Genomic DNA, 24097 nt, shown 5'->3' with positions numbered 1-24097 from the left:
ACCTGTCCATTTGCAATTCAGGGCCTTTATTGACCAAGACAGGTAAGGAAGTCTGAGAGCCAGTGAGCAGAGGGCAGCTGAGCCTGGCCTCAGCGGGCCACCAGGCGGAGCTGGAAGGCTGGGGGAATATTGCCCAGGCCGGTGTACCGCGGGGTGAGGTCGATGCTGGTGGGGCTCCCCATGGGGAGCAGACAGAACCGCTGCAGGATGGTGGTGAGGAAGAGGAAGATCTCGGACCGTGCCAGGCCTGCACCCAGACGCATTCGCTTGCCTGAGCACACAGGGACGCAGGGTGGGAACCATGTAGCTTCTGGGGGCGGGGGGAGGGAGGGGGTTGCCCAGGCTTGTCCCCTCCCTTCCTGGCCCATACCTGGGGCAAAGGGCATGAAGGCATCTTTGCTCTGGAACTCGCCCTTGTCGTCCAGGAAGTTGGTGGGGTTGAAGCAGTCTGGGTCCTTGAATTGGGTGGGGTCCTGGTGTGAAGACACCAGGAGAGGAATCACAAAGGTGCCGTGGGGGATGCCATAAGGATTACCCTGTGGACTTGATTAGCCACGGCCTTTTATCCATCCAAGACCCCTTGTAAAAGCCACTGGGAAGGTGGACCTTCTTTTCTGTTCCCAGGACTTTGTAACTCAGCATCGGACAGGCTCAGGTCTGATGCTTTAGGTTCTAGGAGCTCTGGGGCCCTGCACAGAATCCCCTTGCTCGGTGGGTACCTTGGGCAAAAAGTAGCCACGCAGGTGGGTGTCCCGGGTGAGGGCGCGTGGCAGCCCCAGCGGCAGCACGCTGATGAAGCGCTGGATCTCGTGCAGCACGCGTTGGTGTAGGGCAGGCGCTTGCGGTCCTCCAGCCTCGGGGTGCGTGTCCGACCTACCACTGCACTTTGGCTGGGGTGGGCAGAGGGCGTGAGCTGCGTGTGTCCTGACCCCCAGCCACCCCCAAACCCTAGCCCCTCATCCCAGCCTTTCCAGCTCACAGACCTGCCACCTCAGGGTACTTAAGCAGAATAAGGAGCCCGTAACGCAGAACAGTGCTTGTGGGCTCAGTGCCGCCAAAGAAAAAGTTGTGTGTGGTCATCACCAACGTCTCCTCCTGGAAATGTCTCTCTGGGTCTTTCTGTTCCTGCGTACAGAGATGGGCGGCTGCCATGTGCCTGGCACCTCTTGGTGGGCGGCATGGGTAGAATTTAGGGTAACAGGGGCCTGCACCTTCTCCATCTGATCGAGGAAGCAATCGATGAAATCGCGGGGCTCCCCTGGCTGCTGTGTCTGTTGGTGCTGCTGGATTTGCTCAGAGATGAAGACCTGAAGCTCCGTGAAGTTTTGAAAGATTCGGTGGTGTGGACCCGGGAGCCAGTCAAGGAGGGAGGGGAAAATATTGTACATCTGGGGGGGACAAGATGGCAACTGGACCACACTAGGTCCCCTGCAGGGGAAATTACAACCAGGACTTTTTTTTTTTTTTTTTTTTTTTTTTTTTTTTTTAAAGTAGGGCTTTAGTCCCCAGCACAGAGTCCAACTCGGGGCTTGAGCTCATGACCCTGAGATCAAGACCTGAGCTGAGATCAAGAGTTGGACACTTAACAGACGGAGCCACCCAAGTGCCCTTGCACCAGGATTTTAATGTTCTTAGTTCTAGAACTCTTCCCTTTCAAGATTCCAAGACTCTCAATCTAATGATCCAATGTAGGCAAAGTGTATGTACTTGGGGCTTGGCACAGGTTTGACACGGGAGGAAGGGACTGGGGTGGGCCCTCTTACCTCACCCCATCTAGAACTCCTGATGCGGAAGTTGTCATTGAAGAGGTCCGGGAGCCTCAGGAACTCTGGGTCCTCATAGCTATAGCGGTTCCCGAAGACCACCGAAAAGATAACATTAGATACAGCATTATCTAGTAGCCGCCGGGGGTCAAACGGTGCTCCTGGGGGGTGGAAACAGGACGGGGTCTTAATGCGGTGGCTTGGCTTACTGACTTTGTTCACTACAAATGTGCCGCACCTCCTTTTTAAGTAATCTCTAACTCAACGCGGTGCTGGAACATCCTGAGATCTAGAGTCCCACGCTCTACCAACTGAGCCAGTCAGGCGCCCCACCAACCCTTTCTTGATCATTAGCCACATCCACAAAAGGTCCCTTTCCTTTCCCGACCAGGCCGCACCAATGGTGGCTTGAAATTCGCCAAGCAGACAATCCGCCTCCTCCAAGATGCGCTCCTCTATGGTCCGCGCTCCCAGCCGGAACTCCTCCAGTACTCCCAGTGCAAAATTTCGCAGCGTCAGCCAGCGCCGCCGGTTAGAAAACACGATGCCTGGGGGTGGGGCAGAGAAGGGGACGGCCCGGGGAGTTGGCCACGCCCGTCCTGGAAGCGTCCGGTCTTGGAGCCCGCCTCCTCGCCACCCTTCACTCTGCTGCTTTCCAGACCTTTTTGCTGCAAACCCAGCCTTCTCGGTCCTATCCGCACATTGGCCTCACCTCTACTGGTCTCGGTCCCTTACGAGCGCCTGATCTCTTTGGCTTTGACTCTTAGGCTCTTCTCTTCTATTGGCTGCACGAGGAACGGGCACCACCCCCCGCCCCCGCTCCTATTTGGTCCCTTTTAGCTCCGCCCCACCCTCCTGCTGTTTGCCTACATTGGCCTTTATTCTTATTAGGCACCGCCCCATTGCCCCGGTCCAGCCCTTTAAATCGCTCGAACTGGGTGGTCCAGACCAGCACTTCCGCCGCCGCCGGGGACTCATCGTTTCCGCGAGTGAAGCGTTCGAACACAGCCGTGGCCCCACGGCCAGAGAAGGCATCCGCCTGCAGCACTAATGCGTCCCGCAGCGCTGAGTAGCCGCAGAGAACCACTGCAGGGCGCCGGCCCAGCCGCACTGTGAACACCGGGCCCCAGCGGCCAGAAAGCTGCGCAGAGCCGGTGCTCAGCGGGTCCGGGTCGGGACTCTTGACCGCTTCCTCCACCCCAGAGCCCCGCCCCCATCTCTCTCTAACTTCAGACCCAGGAGTCCCCATTTCAGCCCCTCGTTCCTGGCCGAGGCGCTCAGATCCCCACCTCCTCCTTCATCCACAGGAGTCCAGGACCCCAGCTCCCTCTTCCCTCGAGATCTGGAAGACGAGGTCCCGAGCCCTCTGCACCCTCAGAACCAGGCGTCTGAGCCCTCGGTACTCTCCTCCCCACCCTGAACCAGGAGAGCAGACCTCTCTGCACCCCTTCCCCCCCGGATCCCCTATCTGACGTCCCACCCTAGGCTGTTAACTCCCTCAGGACCCAGAAACCGGGGCGGGTAGAGGGAGGCAGGGAGCGGGCGGCACCGGGAGCTCAGGCCCACTGTCCCCCTCCTCCTTCAAACTGATGCCGGGGCTCCCAGCTTCCACCCCTAGTCTCCTCCTTTCCTGGAACCCAGGACTCCAGGCCCCTCAACCTTCCTCAGGGCTCATGGGGTCAGAGCCCTCCGCTGTCTTCATTCAGAGAACCAGGTGTGTTCCAGCCCCCAGTCCCACCTCCACGAGTCCAAAATCCTTCCCCCCATCCCCACCCACTCTCGGGGCTACCTCCATGAGAGTATGGTCCAGCCGTCCAGACTCCAGCTGCAGCAAGTTCCCCAGCAGTGGGAGCGGCCTGGGCCCAGGGGGTAGGACCCCACCGAGGCTGAGTGCCCTGTGCACCCCAACCCTGCCTGGCTAGCCCCAGCAGCAGTAACAGCGCTGTGACACCCGTGGACATCATGCTCTGTGTACTCCATGCCTGCCCCCCTTTGCCTTTATGTGATTCCCTTTGGGTCTTGGGTGGAGCAGGGGCGGATACCAGGAGTGGGAGAGGTGGGCGTCTCCAGACCACTCATTCTGCAGATTCCCCATCCGAGGTCTCCACCCAGCCCCCCAGCTCTAGCTCTCTGTTGTGCCAGGCCCAGCGTGCCCTGTTTGGCAACTTCCATGTCAATGCACCTGTTTGCATCTTTCACATCAATACACCTGGCCAACAGGTGCACCCTACTGAGCCTTTGGGTCCTTCGGGTCCATCTTACTTGGCCTGTAGATGTGCATTTCTGAATGCCCTGGCCACCTTTGGGCCCGAGACCCCCTGAATGCTGTACTCTATACTTCTGATTCCTAAATACGTTCTTGACTCCTAAAAACACCCCTGGTGACATACCCTTTAGCCTGGCACTCCTGTGCTTGTGATTGCTAGGGACTCGCACCTGAGCCCTTGTCACTTCCATTCCCTTGCTCTTGGAACCTGGTATTCTGTACCTATCTACCAGATGCTCCCTCAAATCCCTAGCCTCCTGGCACCCATCAGCCTGGCACTTCTGTGCCTCGCCTTATGACTCTTGGGTGCCTTCCCACATGCTGACTGCCTTGTGCCTTACCCTGAACCCCTTACCACCTCTATTCCCAATGCTCTAGTTCCCAGATGTCCCTGAATGTCCTATGCCCATGCTGCTGCACCCCATGTCTCCAGTTTCCCATGAGTCTCGCTGGGCACCCCTACCTGAGGCCAGGTCTTGATGGCCACGCCTGGGGGTGTGGGCCAGAGGGCACAAGGTGCCCAGGGGTAGGGTTGGGGATGGGGCTGAGTCAGAGCTCAAAACACTGTTCAGGAATGAGGCCCACCCTCCCACCAGCACCTGCCTCACCTGGCCGTGCCTCACCAGATCTAGCCTTCTGACAGGTGCCTGGCACAGAGCCCAGAGGTGGGGAGAGGGTGGGGCCGTGCACTGTCTGGAACTGGGCTTATTTCCAGGAATGTCTCTCCGTATCTCTGTCTCTATCTTTGTTTCATCTCTCACTCTCAATTTCTGTTTCTTTGTTCATCTCTCTCTCTTTCTGTTTTACTCTCAGTACCTGCTTCTGTTCATATCTGTATCCCTCCCAGTTTATCTTACACTTAATCTCCCTCTTCCCTGTCTCCCTGCCTCTATCTCTGCCATGGATCTCCTTCCCTGTCAGCCTTTCTGTCCAGGAACCCAATGACTGGCAAGGAGTGTGGGCAGGCCCCCTGCCCCCCGCCGCCCTACCCCCCCCCTCCCCGGTTACAGGGGCTGACTCCAGAGACAGCAGGGGTGCTGCGGGGTGTGCCCTCCCCTGACCTGGCCCCATCCCACTGTGTCAGGCTTTCAGATGAACTGCTTTCTCTGGGTCTCTTCAAGAGCTGGCATTTGTTGTTCACTTCTGTATCCCCAGCACTAAAATACACAGTGGGGGCTCAGTAAATGTTGAACCAATGCATGACTCTCTGTATCCCGAATTCTGTCTGTTTCTATCTCTAACTTAGACTCTATTTTTTTCAGTTTCTGTCTTGCTGAATCCTTGTGACTGTCTCTCTTCTTGTGTCTCTGTCTCGTGTGTGTGTGTGTGTGTGTTTATTTATTTTGAGAGAGAGAGAGAGAGAGAATGAGGAGTAGGGGAGGGGCAGAGAGAGAGGGAGAGAGAGAATCCCAAGCAGGCTCTGCACTCTCAGTGCAGAACCTGGCTCAGGGTGCGATCTCATGAACCTCAAGATCATGCCCTGAGCCGACGTTGGGTGCTTCACTGACTCAGCCACCCAGGCGCCCCTCTATCTCTGTTTTAGCATCTCCTGTCTTCCTTCTCTCTGAGCATCTGTCCACTGTCTCTCTGTCTCACTCCTGGTCTTTGGTTTTCATGATCTCTCCCATCTGTCTCTGCATCTCTTGGTCTCTCCTGTCTCTCTCCAACTCTTTTTCAGTATTTCCATGTGTTTCTCTGCTGTTGTCTCCCCATCTTTTTCTTTCTCGGGACCTCTGAGTCTCTCCCTCTCTCTCTCCACCTCTGCGTCCCTGCCTGGGCCCTTGGGGCAGACTCTTGTTGGCCTGTGGTGGGAACAGCATGGGGATTAAGGAGCTGACGCCTATGGGTGTGGGGACCGCCTATAAGTCTCAGCAGAGTGTGTTGTGTCCTAGCTTCTGGATGGCCTTGGGGAGGCCCCATTTAGGGTACGGTCACCTAAGCCACCTCCGCCCATGGCTGGGGGGCCACCGCCCCTCTGACTCTGGCTCCTTGGAGCTTAAGATGCCTGCCTACTCACTGAGAAAAGCTTCTGTCAGCAGGATGTCAGGCTAACAAGCCCAGTCTCAGGTTGGGAGGCCCCATGCCTGGGACTGCTATCCCTACCCCAAAGGGAGACATTGCAAGACAAGGGAATAGTCTTTCAGGCTTCCTGGTGCCTCCCTTCCCCCCTTCATTGCCCTTCTTCTCTGGCTTTCTCTGGCCATTTCTGTTTCTTTCTTTGTCTCTCTCTCTCTCCTCTCTGTCTCCCCATTTCTCCGTCCCTGTACCCTTCTGCATTGCTCTGTGTCTCTGACTTGTGAGGTGGAGGGGACCAGCGTTGGAGTCTGCGTCCTGATCCCAGCTCTGTCGCCCTCCGGCCGTGTGATCTTGGCCAAGGCATTTCATCTCTCTTAGTCTCTAAAAGTGTAACATGCTGCTTTGCCTCACAGGGAGATTTAAACGGGGCCTTAGAGTGAATAGGAAGCACTGTGTAAGTTTGAGTAACCGTTATTTCTCAGTCTCTGTGTGTCTATCACTCAGTCTCTCATGTTCTCCCTGCTTATATCTCCACCTTTGTACCGCATCTCTGGGCCGACCGCATCCTTATGTCTCTAGACTGCTGTCTTTTTCTCTGCCTGGGTTTCTCTGCCTCTCTGTCGTCAGGCCTCACAGCCCTTATTACCCTGGGAATCAATTTCTCCCAGTTTTTAGCCACTCTAAGGGTGACGGTAGAACCGGTCAGTTTGGGGTCTCCTTTCTCTGCAGCCAGACATTCCTTCCCCCCATCCTGGGGGACCGCCCTCTCTATAATTCAGCCCAGGCAGTTCGAATCTTTTACAATTTACTAGAAAATGATTCAAACGGCCCCCAAGAGGGCGCGCAATAGGAACGAGGCAAGCACTTCCCCTTCCCTTTGCGCTTCTCTGCTTCTGGGGGGGCGCCGACCAGGTCGAGATGGGGGCGCGGACGGACCAGTAGGCGGCAGGCTCAGGTGCGGGGAAGCGAGTGTGACAGCGAGAGGGATCACGGGCACAGTTGGAACGAGAAGAGGACGGCGCCAGCCCCACGGCGGGCCTCCCGGCTCCCTGGCGGATCTGGAAGGGCCGCGGCGTCAGCGCGCGCGCAGGCACACCTGGAAAGGCCGCGGTAAGTTGCCGAGCCCGGAGCTGAGCGGCGTCAGGTCGATGTCCTCGGGCGCCCCCAGCGGCTGCAGCGAGAAGTTCTGCAGGATGGCGGTGAGGTAGAGGAAGAGCTCCATGCGCGCCAGCGACTCGCCCAGGCACACTCGGCGACCTGCGGGGGTGGGGAGGTGGCCCCGGAGCGGTGAGATGAGACGGGGTGAGGGGCTTCGGTCCCAAATTCTCGGAGAAAAACATATGAAGCTAATGGTTGGAGACGTCACAGACCCACCCATCTAAAGATCTGTAAAGGTGCTTTAAATCCGGGACCAAGAAGGATCTGGCCAACGATACAAGGGCGAGTTCCCGGGTTCCAATCCCGACTCTGCAGTTACGAGTTCTGTGATCTTGGGCAAGCCGGTTTCTGGGTATGTAGAATGGGGATGATAAAAAGTGAAATGAGGGGCGCCTGGGTGGCTCAGTCGGTTGAGCGGCCGACTTCGGCTCAGGTCATGATCTCGCGGTCCGTGAGTTCGAGCCCCGCGTCGGGCTCTGTGCTGACAGCTCAGAGCCTGCAGCCTGCTTCAGATTCTGTGTCTCCCTCTCTCTGACCCTCCCCCCTTCATGCTCTGTCTCTCTCTGTCTCAAAAATAAATAAACGTTAAAAAAAAAAAAGTGAAATGAAATAAAATGGGGATGATAATAGTACCTCATTAGAGTGTTGTGAATGGTAAACTCAGGTAAAGAAATGAGAATATGATGCCATGTAGGTCATTGCGTGTCATAGGTTACTCTAGGCAGTATACTGATGTTAAGTTAATCCTCATAATAATTCCAAGAGGTGGGCCTTATCATTCTCCACTTTATAGACGTGGAAGTTGAGGCACAGAGAGGTGAAGTAACATATTCCAGGCCGTTATAGCTGGGGGATGACTGAGCTGGGGTCTGGCTGTAAAACCTAACTCTTAGCCACCACTCTAATAGGTCTTCTTAAAAGTTTTGCCTGGCACACAGTAGACAATATGTAAGTGGCTTATTATTATTCCTCCTCCCTCCTTTTTATTTCTGCTACTGGGTTGAACAGGAAAGATATTTTTTCAGCAGGATAAAGACCAAAGCCAAGGAAAACTAGAACTGCTCACCTGCGCCACCCAGTGGCTGACGGTGACCCCCTCCCAAGTTGAATTAATATCCTGCCTCCCCGCTTCCCTCCGCAAGGATTTTAGTCATTATCTGCCTATAGGAGCAGAGTTCGGAGTGAGAACATGAGGGTGCGGTGGGATGAAGAAGTGAGAGGGTTTGAGAGTGGAATTAGGACGGAAGAAAAAAAAAAGGTGTCGGGAGGGGGGGGTGCGGTGGGGGAAGGGGGGCGGTGCGTCTGGGTGGCTGAGTCTGTGAAGCATCCGGCTCTGATCATGATCTGGGGGTTGGTGAGACTGAGCCCCAAGTCTGGCTCTGCGCTGGCAGAGGGGAGCCTGCTTAGGATTCTCTCTCACCTTCACTCCCTGCCCTTCCCCTGCTCGTGCCCTGTCTCTCTCTCTCTCTCTCTCAAAAAAAAAAAAAAAAAAAAAAAAAAGGACTGAGGAATGTAGGTAGGAATATGGGGCCCCAAAGACCCTGACTCTTGCCCCTGTGGTTCTCACCGGCTGAGAAGGGCATGAAGGCAGGGCTCTTCTTGAAGGACTGATTGGCATCCAGAAAATGCTCAGGGTTGAATTCCTGGGGCGTCAGGAACTGGCTGGGGTCATAGTGGACTGTATTAAGGAGGGTGATGACATCCGTGCCCTGTGTGAGTAGGGAGGCAGAATCAGTGGGGTAGAAAATCTGGGAGATTCTCAAGCTAAAACTTCTGTTTGACCGGGCTGGAGGTCCCAGGGACTTGAGAAGGCGATGTGAAGCATAGGACTCCATCAGGGATTCAGGAAATGTGTGTCACTGTCTGGGGTCCCAAGTGGGTGCTGGAAGCTGTGTGCACAGGGATGGGGGATACCTCCCCTTGTCAGAGCAGGTTTGGGGTTTCTGGGAAGAGGGAGAGGTCTCAGAACAGTGCTTAGGCACAGGGGACCCCCAGGATGAAGTCTTAGAGCCTGGGGATGCTGGAGAGGGGTTAGGGAACCTGTCATGGGGAAGAGATCTGGAATTCAGGGTCAGGATCCAGTCCATTACAGTACCAAATAGGGTCTTGGGAAGGGGCTGAGGCTCTGGATTTAAGAGCCTCAGATGTCTGTTGCTGGGGCTTGGGATGCCAGTCGCCAAGGCCCAGGGTACTGATTGCTAGGGCCTGGGATCCTCCTTGCTAGAGCCCCGGAAGCCATTAGCAAATCTGGGATGCCTCTTCTAGTGTGCCAGCTGTCCATTGCCAGATGCCCAGCACACCTTGGGTATCTGGAAGCCGCGAAAGGCTGTGTCCCGGGTGACGCGGTGCGGCAAGTTCATGGGGATGACGTCTGCGAAGCGCTGTACCTCGTGGATCACCGCATCTGTATAAGGCATGGCCGCTCGGTCCTCCAGCGCCGGCAGCCGCGCCCGTCCCACAACGCTGTCGATCTCCTCCTGTACGCGGGCTGCGGGTGGAGAGGGGAGCCTAGTCGGGGGTACCAGAGGGCTCGACTGGGCTGGGGAGCGGGGTATGCTTGTGTGGGCGGGGTCCAGCCCCTGCTTCCCAGTAGGAGGGCCGCTGCAGAGGTCCCTGTGGGGGGTAGCGGGGGCCACGGAGGGAAGGGTTGGTTTGAGAGTTGTAGGTGAGGACGAAAATTTGTTTGGTGCAAGGGCTCCTAGGGGCGGGGTTGGGCTGGAGGGGCTTAGGGGCTGCCTGGAGTCCAGGTCCCCGATGGGAGGACCTGGCCCGCTGGGGGGTGGGTCGAGTGGGTGGGCTGTGCGTAAGCTCCGAGAGATCCCGGATGCGGCAGGCGGCGTGGACCCTAATAGACTCTGTGCCGGAGGCCAGGGTTCCGGGATCCTCCCAGAGGCGGGGTTTGGGCGAGACGGGGTCGCACACCGTGCTGTGTGGGCAGGTGGTCAGACTTTGTGGGTCAGACTGATGGTTCCTGGCTGGCCCTGCGGCTGAGGCTCAGGGCCAGGCTCTAGGCGGACTGGGAGATCCCGGCTCCGAGGCCGGACGCGTGCTGGGTGGTCAGGGTCAGAGGTGGGCCGCAAAGCAAGACCATGAGGGCGGGGTCCGGGGTCCGGGGTCCGGCAAGCTGTGTGGACCGCGGGAACCGTGTGGGTGGGCTGGGCCTCCGTGTGGGTTTGTGGGTTTGGCCGTGGGTCCCGGGCGTAAGCCGGGGGATTGGGCTGTCTGGCATGCTGGGCGGGGCTTCGAGGCGAGCGAGCTGAGGCCCGTGGGGCACGCGTGCGGAGCGGGTGTGGCCCTTGGCGCTGCGGGCAGGCTTGGGGCGCGCGCACCTTGCACTTTTGGGTACTTCATGAGCACAAGGAAGGCGTGGCGCAGCGTGGTGCCCACGGTCTCGGTGCCCCCAAAGAGCAGGTTATGTGTGGTCATCAGCAGGGTATCCATGTGGAAGTGGCTGTGCGGGTCTTGCTTCTCCTGCGGAGGTTGAGGGGCGGGGATATGAGCCCGGGCCAGGAGATCCCGCCCGGACACTGACCACAGGCTCTGCTCTGCACAATCCCTGTTGGGTGTCAGCTCAGTCCCTCCTCTGTTTAACTTTCTTTCGGTCGGGGAAGCTGGGGAGTGCGTAAGGGCCGGCTAGAGAAAATCTCAGCCGCAGGGCCCACAATTAACAGAGCCTTAGGGACTTCTTAATGAGCTGTTAATCGGGGCGGGCCGTGGCCCCCAGTGGCTCTGGGCTCCCCGCCGGGAGGCAGGGAGATCATTCTCAAACCCGCTCAACCCGGGATCCTCGTTGGCTTGAGGCTGGGGCAGCAGGTCAGATCAGGGATGAGACTTCCAGGCCGGGCTTACTTGTGCCATCTTGCTGAGGAAGCAATCGATGAAGTCGCGGGGAGAGCTGGGGTCGAGGGAGTCCTGGTGGTCGCGGACGCTGCGGGCGATGAGGTCCTTCATGCGCCCGAAGTTCCGGAAAAGGCGTCGGTGCGGCCCAGGTAACCAGTCCAGGACGCTTGGAAAGACGTTGTACAACTGGGGATGGGGGGAGGGTCGGAGGGGTTTGGAGGATCAGGCAGTGTGTGGGGGGCAGAGGCCGGTGAGGTCAGGGCGGAGCAGGTAGGCACGGGCGGGCGGAGTCTTGAGGGTCAGTTAGGTTCTGGAGAGGCCGAGGTGGAGCGAGGACTCTGTTTGTGGCAACTTGGTGGAGAGAGTGACCTTAGGCTAGGCGGGGTGGGGCCAGACGGGAAAGGGCGGGGCCAGACAGGGTCAAGCGCACCCCTTCCCCGCCCGCCGTTTCCCCTATGTCCCAGGACGAACCCCAACCCCTGTACCCCCGCCAACTAGGCCTCCTGACCTCTCCCCAGGGGGTGCTCATGATTTGGAAGTTGTCATTGATGAGGCGGATAATGGTGAGCAGACGTTCATCGTCGTAGTCAAAGCGGCTGCCGAAGATCACAGAGCAGATGATGTTCGACACCGAGCGGCTGAGCACGAACGTGGGGTCGAAGGGCCTGCCTGAGGGTCAGGGGCAGAATGAGTCAAGGGGCACATTGTGCAACACACCGGATTCCTGAATGGCAGTACAACGAGGCAAGGTCACTTGGAGCACAAAACAAGTGCTCGTTGGCCACCCAGCATGCGTCATAACCGCAAGAGTACCTGGCAACGCAGAACCCACAAGGCCCTGCGGCACATCCACACCACCACCAAGCAACGGAACAGGCTCCTCTTCGCCATCCGACCCGCAGCACGCACCACGCAAGACAACACACGCAATAAACAATACAATACTAGGTCAGCACCTGACAACACTACAGCCTCAGCCAGCAGTGACACAGCGACACAACCCCTAACACCCAGTGGTCTGACCACTGAAAGGATCACAGAAAACAGCCCATTAGCCATGCCACACAGCACGGCCCAGAAAACTGAGTCTGGACTTAGATAGATACAGTTTGGACTTGGCCTTGGCTTCTTAATCTCTGTGTGACCTGGATAAACTGACTTCCCTTCTCTGAACCTCAGCTTTCTCGTCTGTAAAATGGGCTTGGTGACAGTCTTCTCCTCATGGGGCTGGTGGAAGGAGTTGGAAGTGTGGCTGGGTAAGGGCCTGGCCCATCCTGAGCCTGTATAAGCCGGGGTGCTGTGGTAGGCTGAATAATGCCCCCCCCCTCCCCAAATGTCCATGTCCTAATCTCTAAGAGCCTGTGAACCTGTGATTAAATTGAGGATTTTGAGATGGGGAGATTATTCTCTGGCTTATCCGAGTGGATCTAATGTAATTACAATGGAGGCGGAAGGGTCTGAGTAAGAAAAGGTGATGTGATGATGGAGAGGGAGAGTGAGGGAGGAGGGAGAGAGAGAGAGAGATAGAAATACGGATATTGGGAGATGCTGTGTTGCTGGCTTTGAAGAAGAGGGGAAGGGACCACGAGGTCAGGAACGTGGGTGGCCTCTAGAGGCTGGAAAAGGCAAGGAAATGGATTTTCCCCTAGAGTTTCCAGGAGTCAGCTCTGCCCACCCGTTTTAGTTTTAGACTTGGATTCCAGAACTGTAAGAGAATAAATGTGTGCTGCTTTAAGTCACTAAGTTTGCGGCTTTTTTTTTTTTTTTTTTTTTTTTTTTTTTTTTAAATAGCAGCTACAGGAAACTAACTCAGGCAGTTATTCCTTTACTTACATCCCATCATTCCAACCCTGCAGCATCATTTTTTTTTTTTTTTTCTGTCAAAAGCCAGCAAGATTTGGAGATCAGGGTAGAGGGCTGTCTGCCTCTCTGTGTTTTAGTTTCTTCTCCTGTAAAATGGGGTTTAAAATAGGACTCCTGCTTAGGTTTGGGTGATTGTTCAAGGAGGTAATATACACGAAATTCTTGGAACAGTGCTGGCCCATGGTAGGCACCATGTAAGTGTCTTTATTTTTAACTTTTTTTTTTTTTTTTTTCATGGGTGGGCAGTTTTGAGCTGGGTTTTACACCCCAGCTCTGCCACTTCCTGGGCACATGACTTAACCTTTCTGGGCCTGAGGTTCATCACTTGTAATAGCTTCCTAGGGTTTCAGGGGACGTGGGATGTGTTCATATGTGTGAAGAGTTTAGTACAGTCCCTGGTCTGAGGAAACACTCAGTAAATGGGCATTCATGTGCAAAGTGTGGACCTTGGTGTCGGCAAGAAACGGGTTTAAACCTTTGCTTCTCCACTGACTAGCTTGATCATTTCAAGACAGTTGGTTGATCTCTATGCCTCTGTTTCCTCATCTGCAAAATGGATCGTTCTGAGGCTCCAGGGGCTTATGCACCAAAGTGTGCTTAACACAGGGCCCCCATAAGTGGTGTGGTGTCAAGAGTATCATCATCATGGGGCGCCTGGGGGGCTCAGTCGGTTGGGCGTCCGACTTTAGCTCAGGTCATGATTTCACAGTTTGTGAGTTCGAGCCCTGTGTCGGGCTCTGTGCTGACAGCTCAGAGCCTGGAGCCTGCTGTGGATTATGTGTCTCTTTCTCTCTCTGTCCCACCCCTGCTTGCGCTCTGTCTCTCTCAAAAATGAATAAATGTTAAAAAAAAAAAAGTATCATCATCATCATCATCATCATCATCATCATCACCATCCACCACAATGATACACACTGCATTCAGAATACCACGCAGGGACAGCGCAACGGAACAACCACCACATAACCCGTCTTGCTGCCCTACCTCAAAGACCATAGCACCTGGAGCTGACCCACCTCCAGGGGGCACCACTCTTACCGTGGGCCAAGTGAGGAGCCTCCAGCAGTTTTAAGTTCACGCCCACACTCTCTGGCAGTCCTGACGACTAAGTAAGATGGATGTGAGTTAGGCGTATCAACTGCGTTGGAGGACCAACCTTCAGTTTTCCGTAGCTCCGCCAGCAGGAAGCGGCCTTCCTCCAGGATCCGCTCCTCGATGCTCTTCTTCCCCATCCCGAAGTTCCGCAGAATCTGGATGGAGAACCTCCTCAGGGCCTTCCACCGGTCCCCATTGGAGAAGGCGAGGCCTGGCGAGAAGGGGAGAGGCCAGCTCTACTGATGGCTTATTTCCAAGACCGCCGCCACCTGAGTCCCCTTTCCCGGTGTCTTCTGGGAGAGAGACTCAGAGTGTGGAATCTACCCCCTCCCAGGAAGCCCTTCCTAACCCTCCAGGCCAGGTCAGGTGCCTTCTCTGAGCTTCCCTAGGGCCATGGGCTTCCTCACCATAGTCCTGATCTCTCTGTTTCCCTCATCACAGACCTGATCACTCTGGACCATCACTGTCTGGCCATGGGGCTATCTCCTTCTCTAAGCTGTGAAGATGGGGGGTGGGGGGGCTGTCTTGGTCACCACCTTGTCCCTAGCATTGTCCAGCGCCGGCCTTACCACACAGGAGGTGCTGGTGATTGCTTATTAATGAAAGCACAAACGAGGGAGAAAAGCGAGAGAAATAAACATTAGGACCTCGTCTAGGAACCTTCTTTCCCTGGACTCGGGGTCTTTGCACAGGCTAGTCCTTCCAGAACACCCTCCAACATCTGTCTGCTCCTGGATGGGTCCTCATCTTTTAGGTCTCAGCTTAGAGGTCCCTTCCTCCGCGATGCCCTTGCTGACCCTCCCTTGGCTGGCTCAGGCACTTGCCGCTGGTCTCCTACAGCACCCCATTCCAGCCCTGACTACGCTAGGTGGTCATAATTTGGTGATGAGGCTACAATAGGATAAGGTCTCCCGATGTGTTTGTCTCTGGTTTCCCTGGAGCAAGCAGAGAACTAGAAGCGAAAGAAGAAAAAACGACGCTGATTGCCTTGCACCGTCTGCCTTATCTCATTGACTTGGAACAAACAGCTTTCTCATCCCAGCCAACTCAGGGTCAGAGAGAGGAAGCCACTTGTCCGAAGGCACACACCCAGGAAGGAGCAGAACCCTGTTGTTATCCTTTGTACTATGTAAGGAAGAACTAGTAACAGATAAAGTATGTATCCAGATGGTTTCTGTGAGGCAAGTAGAAAGAAACCGCTACTGTCTGCACTTCCTTGCACCTGGTGTACCTGGACGGGTGAGGTCATCAGACCAAGACCGGGAAGGGGACATGAAGGTGGAATGTGTACTCAACGCACTGGATTTTTTGTTTGTTTGTTTTAAAGCTTATTTTGAGAGAGAGGGAGAGGGAAGAGAGAGAGAGAGAGAGAGAGAGAGAGAGAGAGAGAATTCCAAGCAGGCTCCATATGCCATCAGCGCAGAGCCCGATGTGGGGCTTGATCTCACCAACAGTGAGATCATAACCTGAGCTGAAATCAAGAGCTGGATGCTTAATCCACTGAGCCACCCAGGTGCCCCTGTTCTTGCTTTCAACTAGAGCTCTTTGCTTCCAAATCCTGGAGCAGCTGGTACCCACCTAGTGAAGGGGACAGGAGGAGCCCCGGGGGTTCTTTAGGGGGAGAAGGATAGTTGAGGATGCAGGTCTCCAGGATCCCCGTTTTAATCAGAGCAACTTTCTGCCAATCTTATCTCTTTCTCCCCCTCCCTTTCCCTTGTCATTTATTGGGCTTTGTCTTACGGCTTTCTCTGAATAAAAGATTTATGTTAAAAAAAAAAAAAAAAAAAGAAGAAAGAAAGAAACAGGGCGCCTGGGTGGCTCAGTCGGTTAAGTGTCCAGATTTGGTTCCGATCATGATCTCATGGTTCATGGCTTTGAGCCCCGCGTTGGGCTCTGTGCTGATAGCTCGGAGCCTGGAGGCTGCTTTAGATTCTGTGTCTCCCTCTCCCTCTATCCCTCCCCTGCTCACACTCTGTCTCTTTCTCTCAAAAATAAAATAAACATTAAAAAAATTTTTTAAGAAGAAAAAAAAAAAGAGGGGCGCCTGGGTGGCACAGTCGGTTGGGCGTCCGACTTCAGCCAGGTCACGATCTCGCAGTCCGTGGGTTCGAGCCCCGCGTCAGGCTCTGGGCTGATGGCTCAGAGCCTGGAGCCTGTTTCTGATTCTGTGTCTCCCTCTCTCTCTGCCCTTCCCCCGTTCATGCTCTGTCTCTCTCTGTCCCAAAAATGAATATACGTTGAAAAAAAAAAATTAAAAATAAAAAAAAAAAAAAGAAGAAAAAAAAAGAAAACTTGGAAGACTAGGTGATTTCCAAACCTAAGGAGGACAGGGTATTGAGATAGGAGAGGTTTGGAGTTGATGTGAGTTGTTGGCTAGGTGGGATGGACCTGGGTTGGGATTGGGATGGGATGACAATGGGGGAGGAGGAGGGATTATGGGGTTGATGATAAATCGAGGTTGCTGATGGGAATGGAGTTGTATAGAATGGAAAAGACTGGTAGATTGGGCTTGAGATTAGCTTGGGGCTGGGTGGATATGTGCTGGGGTTAGTTTTGGTGATGGCGGTTTGATTAGGGTTGAAAATGAAAGCTTCAATGGGTGATTGGGATAGAAGATAGGGCTGGGGCTGGGGAGAAAAATAATGGTGGAGTTCAGTTTGATGGTCAGGATGGGGTTGATAACAGATTTTAATGTGGGGTTTGGGAGAGGGTTCATAATGGGAATGGAGGTTGGAGGGAGATGAAGTCAGTGTTGCAGGTAACGATGAAAGTTGAGGTTGGAATGGGGAACATGGAGGTAGGGTTGACGAGGACTGGGTTGAGGTGGACAATGTGGGCTGGGCCAGATAATTTTCCCACTTGACTGAGATGGAGATTTGATAATGTGGTTAGGCTAGAGAGAGGGATTGGGATGAGAATGGGGCTGGAGTTGGACGCAGGTGGGGGATTGGTGTGGAAGTGCATTTCAAAATGGTGGTGGGATTTGGGGATGGGGAAGGTGGAACTGAGTCTACCTAGACTAGCACTGTCTGGCTCCATCCCAGCTGGTGTCATTGGTGAGATCAGTAGCCCTGAGTGTCACCAAAATTGGGAGGACAGTCCCCTACCCTTATCCCCTCCCTCAGTGTGGAGTGAGCTGGAGAGGGGAGAAGATGGGGAGCAGGCTTACCATTGCCCTTAGTGAAGTTGAGAAAGGTGGGGTAGTCGCCGCGGCCACTAAAATCGTCCCCTTGGTCCACAAGGGCCTCCTTCACGGTTTGGTACCCGCTGAGGACCACTACGCGTCTGGGCCCCAGGTACACTGTGTACACCGAGCCATAGACCTTGCTCAGCTGAGGGTAGGAAAACAGATGTCATGCGGGAGAGGGTCTGGGACCCTGGGATCCCTCCCCCTGTTCCTCCCTTCTCACCCAACCCTAGGTCCTTGCACCTTGGTAAGAGAAGTCAGCATGTCTTGGGAGCGAAGCTGCAGCAGGTTTCCCAGGAGTGGGAGAGGCCTAGGGCCTGGGGGCAGCCGGCTCTTGCCCCTTGAATTGAGCATCAGGAACACACAGGTGAGAGCCAGGAGCAGGAGCAAGATGGCTGTGCTCATACTGTCTATGGTGAAAGCAGCCGCAGGCATCTGGGGAACGAAGTGGGAGAGCATAGGACCCGCAGGGCCAGGGAGGGAGCAAGATCCCTTCACTCTGCAGCTCCTGGGACTTGCCTCCCCCACACCCTGGAAATGGGGGCAGAAGAAAAGAAGGAAGGAGGGGCACCTGGGTGTTTCGGCTGGTTAGACATTGGACTCTTGATTTCTGCTCAGGTCATGATCTCGTGGTTCCCTGAGTTTGAGCCCCGCCTTGGGATCCTCTCTCTCTCTATCTCTCTGCCCCTCCCCTGCTTGGGCTATCTCTCAAAATAAATAAGTAAATAAATAAATAAATAAATAAATAAATAAATGTTAAAAAAAAGAGAGAGAGAGAAGGGAGGAGGTAGAGAGGCAGGGAGAGGGAACAACCAAGGCCTGAGGGGACAGAAGTGAGGGGTGGGGACAGAGAAGGAAAGAAAGGGCATGGAGACCAGGAGAAAACAGAGGCAGGGGGAGTCAAAATGCAGAGAGACCGACAGCAAGAGAGACAGCAACGGAACAGAGACCGATGGAGAGATGGAGACAGAGAGACAGAGATACACATGGAGATAATGAGGTATTTGGAAAAACCAAGTAAGATATTGGAATATCTATAGATGTCTCTCTGTCATCTGTCTGTCTGTCATCATCTGCCGTCTATCATGAGACTGACTCTCACACAGAGAGTGATTAGAGATAGAGACATGCAAGGACAGAGACAGACAAATCAAGGCACAGAGCTAGAGACAGACACACACACACACACACACACACACACACACACAGAACATTAGACAGACACCTAGAAACAGAGGCCAAGAGAGACTGAGACAGAGAAGAGGGCAGAATCAGATAGAAAAGAATCAGGGGTTCTGACCCCATGGGCTCAGGGCTCATTCCACAGATGCCACCCGCTGGGTAAAGAGCCAGTGATCAAGACCCAGTGCCCAGCCTACCGTGAGGTCTAAAACATTTGTCAAATGAACGAATAGAGCCAGAGAGAGCCCCAGAAACACAGGCCCAGAGACCCTGAGAACCCTCAGAAGAGGAAAAGGGAGATCCCGGCCAATCGTAGTGACAAGGAAATGAAGCTGATGACCCCGCTCTTGAGAGCCACCCTCCTCCTCTGTGACCCGCACTTTACCTGTGGTCCTTTACCTGCTGAACTTCTAGGACGGCTGAGATATGATCTGCTCCAGGCGTGTGCCCTTTGGCTCTGTGGCCTGGGGAGAAGGGGGCTGCTCTTAAATCACCTCTGTCCACAGCCCATGCCCCTCCACACCCAGTTTTCCCAGTGACTTTTAATCCCTTTCACTTTTATACCTTACCTTGGGAGCGGCCCGGGCTTGCAGCCAGTTGGAGTGATGCCTTGGGTGGGTGCCATCCCTTGGGAACCCTCCACTGGCCTCTTTCGGGCTGACCTCAACACCCGTCCCTGTGGTCAGTAGTGGCCGTTTTCCCTGGAGTGGGGCAAAATCTCCATTTGTTTGCCAGTCGGAGCCCTGAGTCTGGTTTTGGGTTTGACCCGGGGTTTTGGGGCTGGGCAAAATAAGCCAGGGGTGGGAGCAGGGTCTCTTTGGTGTTTTAGGCACTTGGTTCTATTCATCTGGGGTCAAGTTCATTTCTGCCTGTGACTGCACGTGACCTCAGGCAAGTTCCTTTCTGTCCTGGGCTGGAGTTCTCCCATTCTCTGGAGCCTGTTCACAGCCCTCTGGCCATTCTCCGTCTCTTGTGGTTTGTCTCTGAGTTTCTGTATCTGTCTCACTTTGCTTCTGCCTCTGAATCTTTTTTGTCTCTCTTTATGTCTCTGTCTCTCTCATTCTCTCATCTTCTGCATTTCTGAGTCTCTGTCTCTCATCTCTGTTCTAATTCTCCCCGTGCCTTTTCTCTTTCTCTCTGTCTGTCTCTCTCTTTCTCAGCCACCATCTCCTCCTGTCTCCGAACATCTCTCTTTCTGTCTCTGTCTCTTTCTCTTTCTGTCCCTTTCTCTTTCTGTCTCACACCTCCATGAGTTAGACTGCAGTGGGCAGGACTGAAGCAGGGGGAAGTTGGAGGAGGGTTTGGGAGGAGGGTTTGGGAGAAGGGTTTGGGAGAAGTGGAGGAGAAAGGACCTCAGATTTGGGTATTTTTTTGGTTTTGTTTAAACATTTTTTTAACATTTATTTATTTTTGAGAGAGACAGAGAAAGAGAGAGAGACAGAGAGAGAGAGAGAGAGAGAGAGAGAGACAGAGCATGAGCAGGGGAGGGGCAGAGAGAGAGAGAGAGGGAGACAGAGAATCTGAAGCAGGCTCCAGGCTCTGAGCTGTCAGCACAGAGCCAGATGCGGGGCTCAAACTCACGAACCGGGAGATCATGACCTGTGCCGAAGTCGGACACTTACCAACTGAGCCACCCAGGCACCCCTTGTTTTTTTTTCCTTTTTAAAGATTTTATTTTTAAGTAATCTCTACACCCAATGTGGGGCTTGAACTCACAACCCTGAGATCAAGAGTTGCACCCTCCACTGACTGAGCCAGCTAGGTGCTGCCAGATCTCAGATTTGAATGATTCCCCTGCTGCCTTCTGCCCACATAGTCTTCCCCCTGTTCTCCTCAGCCCCCACCAGCTATGTCTGCTCTGGGCACTTGCCCCAGTAACTGGCCAGATCAGAAGGGAAGGTTTCAAAAACATGGAGTGAGCCTAGGACTCTAGTGGCAGAAGATAGGATGGGAGAGAGAGCCCCTGAGGTCAAGGGCCTGGGAGGCCAGGTGGGTCTCTGGGTGCCCCCACAGGTGTGTGGGTATACACCATGTTCACCTTTCCCATGGAGGTGGGGGAGGAAGTGCTTGAAGGTCCTGGGGAACTTGACACCCCAGGTCTCAGGCACATGGCCGGGATGAAGGCGGGGCCCATGCTGTTGTTTAAATCTCAGAAAGGTGGGTTAGGGAAGGTCCTGGAAGAAGGCTTAATTATGAGATTATATATCTCTAGTTTCCCTTGGCATCTACCCCTACTTCTGGGGGAGGAGGCAGGACTGGATCCATCTGAAGCCCATAACTGACCCTAGAACTGGTTTGAGAGAGTCCCAATGGGACTGCCTCACTAGGGAACGTGGCCTTCATGAGGAGAGCTTTTAAGGGGCTTTGAATTCTTCTTGCAGCCTGACTTGCTTTCCTTGCTACAGAGGAAATATGGGGGTAGGAAGGGATGTATTGTAGGGTTTCTCAACCTTGGCACTATTGATGTTCGGATGAGATAATTCTTTGTGTGTGTGGGGGTATACTGTGGTGGTAGGATGTTTAGCCATATGTCCTGTCTCTACCCATCGCTCTGATACTGAAACTGAGGTTAGAGGTTGACCTCTGTGCAAGCTCAACAGTTCTAAGAGGTTCCAGAAGTGGCCTTTCATTCTGCCTATAAGCCATTCTACCTTAAAGGGGGTTCAGGGGAAGGTTACACAGGAGAGGTCAATAAATATGACTCAGAAGAGCTGTGGTTTAGGGTAATTAATGAAGGAAATGATGTTAAAGGGTTTCAGGATTCCCTTTCATTATCTGATCAAAAGCTTTCATGCAGTGGAAAGACACTGAGGAAGATAAAAAATGGCAGATATTTGAAGACTCTTTTATAAAATCGTCTATTTGGGGCACCTGGGTGGCTCAGTCTGACTCCTGATTCAGTTCAGTTCAGGATCTGATCTCATGGTTGTGGGATCAAGCCCTGCATCTGGCTCCATGCTGGGCATGGAGCCTGCTTGGGATTCTCTCTCTCCATCTCCCTCTGCCCCTCCCCTGCCCCTTCTCTAAACAAACAAACAAACAAACAAACAAACAAATAAATTTGAAATGCTTTCAGAAGTGCAGAGACGTTGTAGAGAGTACAAAGATATTTTGCTTCCCCTTCACCTAGCTTCCCCTCATGAGAACCTCTTCCAAGATCATGATATGATGAACACAACTAAGAAATTAACAGAGGCACCTGGGTGGCTCAGTAGGTTAAGCATCCAACTTCGGCTCAGGTCATGATCTCACGGTTGGTGGGTTTGAGCCCCGCATCGGGCTTTGTGCTGATAGCTCAGACCCTGGAGCCTGTTTCGGATTCTGTGTCTTCCTCTCTCTCTGACCCTCCCCCGTTCATGCTCTGTCTCTCTTTGTATCAAAAATAAATAAACGTTAAAAAAAATTAGAAAAATTAAATTAAATTAAAAAGAAATTGGCATTGGTACAACACTACTGGCTACAGACTGTATTTCAGTTTATGTTTTTCCATGAGTGGCCTTTTTCTCTTCCAATATTTCATCTAGAATTTCACATTGTGTTTAGTTTTTTGTGTCTTCTGAGGCTCCTCCAATTTATGAATATTTATAAATTCCCCATTGTGTATTCTTAGAATGCAGATTTTTTTGAGGTTTACTTATTTATTTAGGCAATCTCTGCACTCAACGTGGGGCTCGAACTCATGACCCCAAGATCAAGAGTTGCATGCTACCGTGCCACTCCCTCCCCCAACCAAGCCAGACAGGCATCCCCTTAGAATGTAGATTTTTTAAAAAAATTTTGTTTTACATGGTTTTAGAAGAGGACTTGAGTCAACCAACTGCTTATCTCATAATCAGATCCCTTCATTTCCTGATTCCTTTGAAAATCCAGGGCTGTGTTCTTTGGGAGTCCCCCGTCCTTACTCCCTGACACCCAGCATCCAGGATGGATGTCATACTGGATGACGGTTATGTCAATTCCTCAGCCTTTCATGACCTTGATACTTGAAAAAAGTACCAGTACCTGGTCAGTTAATTTGCAGAATGTGCCTCCCATTCTTTCAGGAAGAGCCGGGGGAGATGTTGGGCCTCACATCTACAAAGTCATCAGCTGCAGAGAATGGAGATGAAGGGCAGCAGACAGAGGGGTAAACAATAGGACTGAACGTTTCAGTAGGAAAAATTTTTTTTAATGTTTATTTATTTTTGAGACAGAGAGAGACACAGCATGAGCAGGGAAGGGGCAAAGAGAGAGGGAGACACAGAATGTGAAGCAGTCTCCAGGCTCTGAGCTGTCAGCACAGAGCCTGACGCGGGGCTTGAACTCACGAACTGTGAGATCATGACCTGAGCCGAAGTCGGACGCTTAACCGACTGAGCCACCCAGGCGCCCCCTGTAGGAAATTTTTTGTAACTGCCTGGTGTGGGCTCTCACCAGCAACCTTGACTGTCAGAAACTACTGGGTGATTGTGAACTACTAGAGCTGCTGAATGAATAAATGAATGAACCAAGTTTCCTGTCATATGCTCTCACCTCTAGCTTGGAGGTCAAGGAATAGGGAGAGTTTGGGGAGAGATGTCCTGGCTCAAGTGTCACCATCCCGTGCTGGAAGGGAACACCTCACAGACCCCGAGCTCCTCTGCACTGTCAATGAGACTTGTTTTTCCTTTTTCAGAACCTGGTACCTGGACAGCACCATTCAGCCTTGGAAACCCAGGTGGGCTGCTGTGCTCAGGAGCCACACTGGATTGTTGTGTTGGGAAGTGTGATGGGGACTCCCAAAGGATACACTCTGGCTTTTCAAAGGAATCAGAAATTGGGAGGATTTGGTTATGAGATAAGTGTCTTCTAATACCATGTGAAACAAGATTTTGAAAAAAATATGCATTCTGAGAATATAAATGGTGAAAAGACAGTCTCTTCAATAAATCGTGCTGGGACAACTGGACAGATACATGCAGAAGAATGAAACTGGACCATTTTCTCACACCATACACAAAAATAGACTCAAAGTGGATTTTTTTTGTTTATTTATTTTTGGGACAGAGAGAGACAGAGCATGAATGGGGGAGGGTCAGAGAGAGAAGAAGACACAGAATCTGAAACAGGCTCCAGGCTCCGAGCTGTCAGCACAGAGCCCAACGCGGGGCTGGAACTCACGGACCGCGAGATCATGACCTGAGCCGAAGTCGGACACTCAACTGACTGAGCCACCCAGGCGCCCCTCAAAATGGATTAAAGACCTAAATGTGAGGCCTGAAACCATAAAACTCCTAGAAGAAAACATAGGCAGTAATCTCTTTGATATCTGCCTTAGCAGTATTTTTCTGGCTATATCTCCTCAGACAAGGGAAACAAAAGCAAAAATAAGCTATTGAGACTACCAAAATAAAAAGCTTTTGTACAGTGAAGGAAACCATCCACAAAACAAAAAGGCATCTGGGAAAACATATTTACAAATGATATATCCAATAAGGGGTTAATATCTAAAATATATAAGGTACTTATACAACTGAACACTAAAAAAGCAGACAATCTGATAAAAAATGGGCAGAGGACCTGACTAGGCATTTTTCCAAATAAGACATACAGATGGCTAATAGACACATGAAAAGATGCTCAACATCACTCATCATCAGGGAAATGCAAATCAAAACCACAATGAAGGAAGCCTGGCTGGCTTAGTCAGAAGAGCGTATGACTCTTGATGGAGGGATTGTGAGTTCAAGCCCCATGCTGACTGTAGAG

The 24097-nt window shown here is 53.0% G+C and overlaps 2 protein-coding genes and 2 long non-coding RNA genes across 6 annotated transcripts; 2 read left to right on the top strand and 2 right to left on the bottom strand.

Moving 5' to 3' along the window:
• Nucleotides 1-9: 9 nt before the first annotated feature.
• Nucleotides 10-3858, bottom strand: LOC123578511 (cytochrome P450 2F2-like). Its single transcript, XM_045441370.1, is given in 11 exon segments — nucleotides 10-271; nucleotides 371-536; nucleotides 720-820; nucleotides 823-913; nucleotides 991-1125; nucleotides 1212-1388; nucleotides 1764-1924; nucleotides 2162-2470; nucleotides 2634-2904; nucleotides 3541-3619; nucleotides 3806-3858. Coding segments are annotated over 11 exon segments (1725 nt in total). The 3' UTR covers nucleotides 10-89.
• A 2979-nt stretch (nucleotides 3859-6837) lies between these two features.
• On the bottom strand, nucleotides 6838-19046 carry LOC123578918 (cytochrome P450 2F5). 3 transcript variants are annotated; one of them, XM_045442272.1, is made up of 11 exons: nucleotides 18940-18973; nucleotides 18770-18834; nucleotides 17432-17623; nucleotides 17171-17333; nucleotides 14063-14212; nucleotides 11552-11712; nucleotides 11053-11229; nucleotides 10533-10674; nucleotides 9504-9691; nucleotides 8771-8912; nucleotides 6838-7302 (listed from the first exon to the last, which is right to left on the bottom strand). In XM_045442272.1, exons 3-11 carry the CDS (start codon nucleotides 17621-17623, stop codon nucleotides 7121-7123), a joined length of 1497 nt encoding a protein of 498 aa, XP_045298228.1. In that variant the 5' UTR covers nucleotides 18770-18834; nucleotides 18940-18973; the 3' UTR covers nucleotides 6838-7120. The 3 variants fall into 3 exon arrangements, with proteins under 3 accessions (XP_045298228.1, XP_045298227.1, XP_045298229.1); XM_045442271.1 differs by lacking the exon at nucleotides 18940-18973 and having other exon boundaries at nucleotides 17432-17719; nucleotides 18770-18894; XM_045442273.1 differs by lacking the exons at nucleotides 17171-17333; nucleotides 17432-17623 and having other exon boundaries at nucleotides 18940-19046.
• Nucleotides 11076-12782, top strand: LOC123578919. Its single transcript, XR_006702567.1, has 2 exons — nucleotides 11076-11192; nucleotides 11562-12782. It is a non-coding gene; the product is annotated as an uncharacterized LOC123578919 (long non-coding RNA).
• Nucleotides 17953-23251, top strand: LOC123578920. The gene is made up of 2 exons (XR_006702568.1): nucleotides 17953-18188; nucleotides 23025-23251. It is a non-coding gene; the product is annotated as an uncharacterized LOC123578920 (long non-coding RNA).
• The last annotated feature ends 846 nt before the right edge of the window (nucleotides 23252-24097 follow it).

This window comes from Leopardus geoffroyi, chromosome E2 (assembly GCF_018350155.1).
Source record: "Leopardus geoffroyi isolate Oge1 chromosome E2, O.geoffroyi_Oge1_pat1.0, whole genome shotgun sequence".
NCBI lineage: Eukaryota > Metazoa > Chordata > Mammalia > Carnivora > Felidae > Leopardus > Leopardus geoffroyi.
The sequence above is the reverse complement of the archived record's forward strand: the minus strand, read 5'-3'. Positions and strand labels throughout refer to the sequence as shown.